The 9,844-nt window shown below is 38.8% G+C and overlaps 1 protein-coding gene across 2 annotated transcripts; it reads left to right on the top strand.

Moving 5' to 3' along the window:
- Positions 1–3,743: 3,743 nt before the first annotated feature.
- On the top strand, positions 3,744–8,251 carry abracl (ABRA C-terminal like). Of its 2 annotated transcripts, none has more exons than XM_040126134.1 (3): positions 3,744–3,887; positions 4,983–5,045; positions 5,487–8,251. In XM_040126134.1, the coding sequence occupies exons 2-3, from the start codon at positions 4,985–4,987 to the stop codon at positions 5,669–5,671; spliced, it is 246 nt and encodes an 81-aa protein (XP_039982068.1). In that variant the 5' UTR covers positions 3,744–3,887; positions 4,983–4,984; the 3' UTR covers positions 5,672–8,251. The 2 variants fall into 2 exon arrangements, with proteins under 2 accessions (XP_039982068.1, XP_039982067.1); XM_040126133.1 differs by having other exon boundaries at positions 3,748–3,887; positions 4,980–5,045.
- Positions 8,252–9,844: the final 1,593 nt, after the last annotated feature.

Raw genomic sequence — 9,844 nt, 5'->3', positions numbered from 1 at the left:
TTGTTTATTAATTAATTGTTTTTTCTGACCAACACTCAAAAATCGAAGGATGTCAAGTTTACTATCATAGAAAACATGGGAAAATAACAAATATGCACATTTAAGCGACTGAAACAAGTGCATTTTTGTCATTTTTCCTTTAAAAGGAAATGTAAGCAATTAATCAATTATAAAACTTGTTGCCTTTTAATATTCTGTTCATCAACTAATGTATTAATCAGCTAATCATTTCAGATAAAATTTTCTGGGTGCTCGGTGGAATAATGAATCTCTTATGTATGATGGGGCTCAAAAAAGCCCCAACAATGAATGTTTTCCTTGTGACCTCCCAGGAGCTTAAACCAGCCGTGCTCAGAAGCCAGTTATGATAACATTTTCCTCTACAGCTGAAGTGTGAGTATAATTGCAGTCACGGCTGAATTAGCAACTGGGCAAAGTACGCAAATGTCCTGGATCATCAGGCCATTAGGGGCCCCAAACACACTCAATATATTATATGAATAATTTGTGGTAATTTGATTAACTGAAAAAAATTTTTGGTGATGTGTACAAGCACAGTAGAAACTGAAATGATAAGGGCCTTCCAGTGGGTGGCGCATTCTGTCTGGAGGAGGGGCCTTATGTCAAAATTTACATGGTGCATATTCCTAAATAAATTTGTGGGGTCAGTGGGGGCCCACATCTAATTTTGGCCCTCTAGAAGGATTTATTGCAGCCACAATAAGGGGCAGCACAAGGTCATGGTCTGAATATCTGTATATCTGAATATAGACAATACTGATGAACGCACATCTTGTGTTCTGATTTCATGTTGCATATTCCTTAAATAATTTTCAGATTACCAGACATCAAACCTGGGGCCAAGCAGTGTTCCGGCATAGAAAAACTGTACACAGAGCACAGAGATGGGGAGGCAAATGAGGTTGGTAGGGGTGTAGAAGCTTCTCATGAAGCGTCAGGTGTTCATTCACAAAGAAAACAATCCATTTAACTAATTTAGAAACAAAATATTGCGATAATGAGCCAATATTCAATTATACAGTAGTTGTTATGTATTCTTTTCTCAGGTGAAAGTGTTTTAAATATGTTTTCATTAATGAAAACGGCACAAAAAAAGATCTTTTAACTAATTAATTATACCTATTAAACATATAGAACTCAGGACATGATACTAACAGGAGAATCTCCTGGCATGTATTCCATAAAGACTGCTCAAAAAAAAACAAAAAACACACAGGTAAACTTTTATTCTGAAGTAGAACTCTTTAAACTTCCGGTATAATCTAGTGTAAAATGTGGCTAGCTTGATGTCTCGCGACGTCACTGGGCTACGGTCCGAGTCAGCGCGAGCTTGCCTGGCCTGCAGGGACCCGGATGACTGATTTCAAAATAAAAGCTGCGCTGAGTCCTTGACTGTGAATTGATAGATATAATAATTCCTTCGTTTTCACGTATTAAAATAGGACACAAGCGTATCACTTCCACAAATTCCGAATTTACAATAAAAACTACTGAAAAACTTTGTGTGTTCATGTCAGTTTGGGACCGTGGCCAGATCAATCTGCTGAGGGGGGGCAAAAATTAGCTGCTGGGCCCCTTATTAACCCCTATTTCTCCCAACGTGCGCATTTAGGAATATACAACATGTAGACACAAAACTGAAACAACGGTGGTCATTAAACCCCCTTTTTGACACATAGACCCCTCTTTTAAGACACGGCCTTGAGATCGGGTAATATAGCAGGACATATCGTCGGTCCTCATCGTGTGCTCTGGTTGTGCGTTGTCCCCAATTCCCATGGCAGCTGCCCACTTGCCCGGTTGGTCATCCAGACTAGGTGGTGGAGGAAGGAGACACAAGGGGAGAGGGGGCGCAGGGAGGAGGAGAGAAGGGATGGGAAGCAGGGTGGAACAGAAGAGGAGGAAGGTGTAGAGCACATGAAGTTTTCGTTTTCTGGTTTACATCTAAACTTTTCCATGAGTTTTCTCAAGTGCACTGTGGACAAAAATGTAAATACGCGCAAGACTCGTGTACACCCGACCTTACAACATCTCATACCGCCTGCTCTTTCGGAGTGAGACGCGGAAAATAAATCTACACGTTGATTTTTTTTTTTTTTTTTTTTTTGCCACAAAAATAAGAAACTAACTCTGTCAGCCTTCAATGACTGGTGGTAAAAATGACATGACAACTTTTAATGGAATCGTTTTACTCTTCAAAAAATATTAGAAGAAATGAGCAACAGAAAAAAAAATTTAAACATGTCTTTCACTGTACCTGGAAAGTGACGGAGATGATGGACAGATGATGGACAGAGAGAGGAGTCACGCTGTGGTCTGAGAACCACAGAAATGAACAGGATGGTGGTGAAATAACCGTGAAACAGTGGAAAAGTGGGCTTCCTGAAACGAACGGATGAAGTAACTCAAAAGAAAAAGGAAAGGGAGCCATTCAGTGCATGAATAATTTTAACCTGCTCAGTATATGAGCAAAGGCAATCCCTTGCAGACTTCTTTGTGCCTTTACGTGCCTACATTTGTGCAAATATTTACCACAACGAATTGTTACGATGGCCTGATATCGAAAGCTGTTTTGTTTTTTTTGTTTGTTTTTTTGTCGTGAAGTTGTGCATCTTTGCTCACTGACAACCCGGTCAACCGGATGTGTGAGCCATTCAGGGGTGACTAGAAAAGGTGAACCTTTTTGTTGAGGCAGAGAAGAAGAAGACGAGACACCTCGCGCTTCTTCTTCTTCTTCTTCTTCTTCTTCTTCTTCTTCTTCTTCTTCTTCTTCTTCTTCTTCTTCTTCTTCTTCTTCTTCTTCTTCGCCATATATGGGGCAGTGCCCGTGGAGGCGCCAGTTTGTCACGGTGAAGTCAGATGAGCCCTTAATGGTGCCTTCCAGTGTCGTGGGAAAGTTGGGACACGCATCAAAGAACCTCTGGTAGTAGAGCAAAAAAACAAAAAAAGGGTCTTCTGGGATTTGAGTTTCAGCACGTTAACACTTTCATTTGTCCATGTGAAAATGTTTTTTACGTTTATGCAGCAGACGCCCCCCCCCAAAAAAAAAAAAACAAAAAACAAAACACAATAGTACTCTAAAGCTGAAATTTATAATTGATTCATCAATTTTCTGAGCAAAATACCCCAAATTCTTGCCTTCTTCGAGTTTTTGACTGTCGGTCGGGGAAAAAAAAGAACTCTCCGGTTTTTGTTGGACACTTTTCCCTATTTTCTGAAATTTCATACACTAAGCAATTTGTGTAATTATTAAAGAAAACTCAAAAATAATTATTGGATCTATTTATAATGAAAATGATGAGTGGCTGCAGCCTTAAAGTACTTCTGTGATGGAATAATACTACATTACCCGGGGTTTTCTGTGTGTTGACACGGAACACGATGAAAGCAATCTGATAAAAACAGAACTGTACAACAACTCAGTATAAGCTAGAACAGATACGGTCTTAAAACTGTATTTTGGCACAGGGTCCTCAAACAAAGCTACAACCTAGAGGATGTAGGGCCCATCATAGCTGATATTCTACCTCAAGTGTTGCAAATTTCTAACAAATTTGCAGTAAATGGAATTATGTGGACCCAAATGGTATGGAGTAAACCTGGGACTTTTGGGGGGGGGGTCCCCGGGCAGCTGTCCGCTCCGCCGGTTTGGCTATCCCGCCTGGGTCAACCCCCTCTTCTTGCTCCCGCCCAAGCAAAAACTACGTGAGTTCTGTTGCCACTCGATCATTCGATTTACCAAAAGTTGAGTGGTGGTAATTTCCGAGCGGACCCTGAACGCGGCAACATTATATGCCGGTGGTGCCGATTTGTCAGAAAAGTCGTCCATCGCCTCATTACAAGCAAGAGGAATTAGAGGAAACGAGGTAAATGTGTATATGTAAATGTTATTTTTACGACTGTTTTGTGTTGACTTTGATTTGTTTGTTTGTTTGTTTTTTTCTCGCCAACATACATCTTCATCCGTTTAGCGACCTCAGCAACTCCTCGGTCCTCTCTCAGCGGCTCGTTTGTCTAGAAGCTAACGTTACCGGCGAGCTCGAGTCTGCTTCCCGGTGCAAATCCTTCTGTCGTGCCTGAAGTCGTATAAAAACATAATTGACTTGCGAATAAGAACCCGCACATATGAACTAATACCCTTCTCTGAAATTAACGTATTACAACAAGCATTTGTGCCTTGTGATGGCTAGCTCTGTGTGCTAATCCTCTGTTTCCGCATTGACGGTCCGCCCTGTTCATGCTGTGGCTTGTTACGTTCAACTGAACGCTACACAGTCCTGTCAGTTCTCCTATTAAATTTAGCGTCTGTGCTGGTGTTCGTGCGTAGATGTGATGGATGGAAATGGAAATTGCGTTTGTATTGCTGCACTAGTCATAATCCCCTTTTGTCTTTTAAGGAGAAAATCGAAGTCCCAGACTCCGTTTACTTATCTGTCAAAATTGGATTTGCCGTGATGATAATCCAATTTAATCAATTGGATAATAAAAGTTAAGACTTACTCTGAATTACTACCCTTTTTTGGAATTTTCGGCATACAGTACATCACCAAGCATCACTTAATTTGATTTAAAGCATCACTCCCAACATCACTAACACTAGCATGATTTGTCCAAAGTGCCCTTGATGTCAGTTAGGAAAGCTGAAAATTTAATTGAAACAAGTGCTGCTTGCTGGATTAAATTTATGCCGATTTGAGGAATGGACTTCAATGCATGAGAAGCTACGTTTAAGAAAGCATTCACTGTTTCATAAAAGCAACACAACATTAAAATTTCACAGTCTTGAATAGCGTTGGGCTTGGTGGGCAACCTTTCATGAGTGGTATGTACCAGGGATTATTGTTCCCATTCCAAAAATTGTATGGACCTTTCTAATAAATCAGAAGACTTATTCTCAAGATAAGTCTATTTTGATTGAAATGTTTGTGTCATTTACTTAACTTTGTTTTCCCCTCTAGCAACAATGGACGTCCCACACGAAATAAATCTGCTGGTGCAGGAGATTCAGCGACTCGGCAGTAAAAGTGAGTCACCTTGGGCTCTGGGAATTTATTATGAGCCATTTGCATCATTTTCCTGATATTTCTTATTCTAAAGAATTCATCAGTTTGTCATAAAACTAATCAACAAATTAACTGATAACGAAGCTAATTGCCGGTTGCAGCCCTAAAGCTACCGTCGCTGGCAGTTACACTTACACAAAATCCAGTACTGACACTAACGTACTCAATTCAGTCAATTAAAAGGGAACTACGTACTGTTTGTATTTGTTTTCTCTTGTTAACGAACTGCTAATGTGTCACTAGCATACAGTAATTTCTGTCAGTGGCTGAGACTTCACTGACAGTGAAGTGTGGACACCCCCAAATCATTTATTGTAACGTTAATGAAAAGGATTATTCTTTAAAGATTGTGGGATTTCTAGGAAATTAACTTCATCAATCGTTGCTAATTTCTCGTTTCAGATGCTGACGGTCAAACCAGCGTGAAATTTGGGGTGTTGTTTAATGACGACCGTTGTGCCAATATCTTCGAAGCGTTGGTGGGCACCCTGAAGGCTGCCAAGAAGAAGAAGGTGGTCGCCTTCCAGGGCGAGTTGCTTCTTCAGGGCGTCCATGACAACGTTGATATCGTCCTGCTCCAAGAATGAGAGACACATACGGACCAGACAGCCTTCCAACAAATGCGGGTCTCACTGAGTGCATCAAATCTCTTTTTGATACACTTTTAAGACTACAAACACACACATCAGGAATGTAATTATTTGTGTAACACATTCATTTGGGTATTTTTTTTTTTTGTTCATTTTTGGGAAAATGACAGGATATGGTAATTATCACAACCAAATGCCTCTCTTGATGGTATCGGTGTCATGATAACAGACACACAGGACAAGATACTGGTTAGATTTAGCAACTTTAACAGGCTTCTTCTTCAAAGGTTTAACTGGAGCACTCTGATCTTCACAAAATAGTCTGTGACAGATACTTGTTTTTAAAGCTGCGTTAGCAAATTCTCCCTTTATCAGCCTCAAGTGACAGTGGGAGTTACAGTAACACCTCATTGCCCAAAAAATTATGTATTGTAATGAGTATTTTCTTTACATATTAATCTAGTGCGGCTTTAAAACAGTGTATTGCGCGTGTCCACCAACAGTGTCTCCAAATGGCCATTCCATTTTTTCGTTTACATGAGCCATTTATACTACCTCTTGTGGACTTTTTAAAAAGACCTTATTAGACCAGTGCTTTTGGAAATATAAGAACAATTCCTTCATAGAAACTACAAAGACAAGTGCAAGTGCATTTTAAGAAAGTGTTTCGCACCTTTTGTACTCATTGCAGTGTCCAAGAATATTTTATACGTGGTCAATAGTGAATTTCTCCGCTAAACGAACTCCAAAACTGGCCTTTTCATAACAAACGGTTGATGAGCAAACAACGAATGTATTTCTCGTGCAATTTCTATTGATGTATCATTACAGGATGATTGGTGCCAAATGCAAAAGATGAATTTGTAATGATTCTCAGGACCAAATCAACACAACCAAAATTGGTTAAGTAACTGTCCTATGGCTTAAATTAGGTGTCTTACTTGTGACACAAGATGTGCATTTATAGATTTATTAGTTGTTTTTTGTTTGTTTTTGGGGGTTTTTTAAGTACTTTTTCTGTACTGTAGGTCCAATGAAACTTGCAGATCAGGTGTGACCACTTTGCCCGGTTCCCCACAAACTCAAAAACTCATCACTTGCAAAGTTTTAAGCAAAAATATCCAAAAATCCAAATTATCATTGCTCGGTTTGGAGGCCCAAAGTGGTCAAAATTAAATAAATAAATAAGACATTATGAAATAATCATATGAATTAACACAGACAATATATGTAATAAAACAAGAAATTGTAAAATAATCCAATGTAGTTTTTAACTCATCTCAGAAATATGACATGTTGTTTTATCCTGCTTCTTTTCACAGTAACATTTCATGTCGTTTTTATTTAATTCCAGCAGTTTTTATTTCAAAATGTCCCCTGTTTTAAAGGCTATTTCTATTTCAAAATGATCTTTTTCCAAGTGACCATTTAATATCAGAGTGCCACTTTTCATTTAGTACAGTATTTGCCAGTCTCTTAAGACAAAATGGACAAAAATAAAAACTGCTGAAATAAAATGTAAAAATAACCTTTATTTTGAAAAGCATTTCATATTGAGTTTAAAAATCTATTGGATTATTTCACGTTTCATATTTTATATATATTTGCTACTGTAATTTATTGAATAATATCTAATTTATTTATTTAATTTTGACCATTTGGGGTTTCCATGGCTTTGGGAACTGTAACATATACAAGAGGGACCAACAATCAGTGTTTTTCTTGAGTGTTACATCCACTTGGCAACTGTTGATCTCATCGACATAATATCAAACTTTCTTTTCTATTTCTGAATACGTACTGGGCCTTGGTCGTGTTACCAGCCACACATCAGGCAATTGTTTGCCTCCCGCAGCGATAAGAGGCAAGTTAGCAACTTGTGAAACGACGCCTGAACGCCTGGTCTGCAAGGTTTCTGAGACCCATTTCACATTCACTGCTGTTGTATCAACCTCGCTAAATCTTTTGGGTTCAGGTGTTGATTTTTTTGATGAAGTTTGACTTGAAATATTTTTTCTAAACAGTATAAGAGACCATTCACTTGCTTCATGGTTGCTCTCTAAACGGCGTCCGTTGGATGGATGGGACCAAAACATTTGCCGAAATCAAGAGAGCGAGCTTACTTGTAACCTAATTATGAATGAAACTGAAACGTAGCCTGGAAAATAAAAGATCGGTCACGTGAAATATATACTTCATGAGTAAACTAATGGGCTAAGTAGAAGTCCGTAAAAGTTGTGGAAATAATGGAGAAAAGCAAGAGAGGGGAAGAAAACGTGCTGCTGGCATCACTGTCATTTTGGATTTTAAGATCTGTGTGTCTCACTGGTGTGAGTTTCAGATGGCTTTCCACAAGTTCAAATTAGAAGTCAGCATTTAGCAAGAGGAGAAAGTTAAGATCAGAGCAGTGCCAATACCTCGAGCCATTTCTGTGAACTAATGGGATGCCTGCATGATGTGTTCAAGTGCGTCATCACTGTCTTTTGTATTGGCAATAACAGATTCCTAAAAGAATAAAGGTGTCTGTTACTGTTGAATACACTCCGAAGAATAAAAACTTTACACTTTAAGCCTTCAGCCTGCTTTGATGCATGTTTTTTTTTATTGTGATGTTTCCTGATCTCAAAACAGGCTTAAATTACATTTTATTATTAGATATACTGTATTTATAAAAGCAACCATGTGATACTGAGACAAGACATGCAACATTATTGCCTGACTGGAGGGTGTCAAGCTTCCTGGCGTGTTGGGTGTTAAGCCGAATTGGAGAGTGGCTGCTATTGTTGAATAAATCGCCATTAGTCACGTTGTCACAGGCTTCAGCAGTACCGAATACACAAAAAATCTTTAAATTGACAGATTTATGAAGGGAGTTTGGCGCCCCAATCTCCCCACTGGAAAAAATAGTTTTAGTTTTGTCTTGTCAAACTTTTAATCTGTTCTGGTGTTAAAGTATTCGGTTGAATTTAACTAACATCGATGGTATGGGTATTTTTTTTTAATATACATTTACTATTTGTAGAAAAAAAATGCTCCAGTTACAGCTCAGAGTTTTGAACTTTTTCGAATATTCTACTTCACTGAGATGCATGTGTCAGCTACAAGCATTCCTCAAGTAGAATCCACCAGAGCAGATTCACTGCGTGGCGGAGACAGGGTTCAGCCTTGAAATATCACCACCCAGCCTGAAAAAAATATCTGCTGTCATGACTGCTAAATAAGACAGTGATGCCTCCCTCACAGGTATGCGACGCTGATTATGTCTTCTCGTCAACTTACTGTATGTCCCCAATCTCCTAGCTGAGTCTGCCGCTGCGTTCGGGTGCCGTGGGAACATCTGACAGAGCACATGGTTTCACCTTGTCCGGATGCCACAATTGCACCTTTGTCTCAACATGCATATCTCCTGGTCTATTTTTAGCAGGTGTTCCCAGTTGTTATGTCTTGCTAGGAGAGTTTAAAAGTTGTGGTTAAAAAGAGCATTTTTTTCCCATTGCGTTTGCTTGTGTCATTTCGTGAGAATATAATATTTTTCATCACTTATTTAGGACAACATTGTATTTACTGGCTGATGACAGTCTCTTGAGTCAGAGCCTGGAGAAACTGGACTAATCACCAAACGAGCGTTGTTAATTTTATATCACTTTCCAGGGAAAAAGTGAAACACCGGATAAACTTGCTATTGGTTTTTGGTGACACCTGGTAAAACACAAGGGTAAGAGGGTAAGTAATAAAACAGTAATAGTGGTGTAGTATGTCTTGTCTCAATAAGTAAAAAAATAATAGTACTTGAGTAGTTGGTAATAAATACAGTTTTATTTGCCATATTGCTTACTGCATGTATTGGTCATACGAATCATTATCCAGTGGTTTGACAAAAAAGCAGCTTTTTCCAGCGCTTTCAACTGCAGTTGCCACTATGACGGTTATTACCAATGACTGACTCACTGTCGGTGAAATGTTGAAAGCATTCAAACCATGAAACTATTGACTATTGCACACTGAAGACGGTATAGCTGAAACTCTGTCCACCCCCACCCCCTTTGACCATATCTGACAACTTAAACTAAATAACTTAAACAAACAAAATCTCACTTCAACTAACTGTTGTTGTCATTATTTTTTATATTCTTGATTCATTGATTTGATTTATTGTGTAAATTTCGAAAA

This window comes from Xiphias gladius, chromosome 4, assembly GCF_016859285.1.
Source record: "Xiphias gladius isolate SHS-SW01 ecotype Sanya breed wild chromosome 4, ASM1685928v1, whole genome shotgun sequence".
NCBI lineage: Eukaryota > Metazoa > Chordata > Actinopteri > Istiophoriformes > Xiphiidae > Xiphias > Xiphias gladius.
This window is presented reverse-complemented; position numbering and strand designations above follow the sequence as displayed.

What these genes read in the sequence shown, in the direction of transcription:
- abracl (XM_040126134.1), top strand. Translation starts at nt 4,985, where the DNA reads ATGGACGTCCCACACGAAATAAATCTGCTGGTGCAGGAGATTCAGCGA. An exon ending in TCAGCGACTCGGCAGTAAAA is followed by an intron (nt 5,046 to 5,486) that starts GTGAGTCACCTT and finishes TTCTCGTTTCAG; the next exon opens with ATGCTGACGGTCAAACCAGC.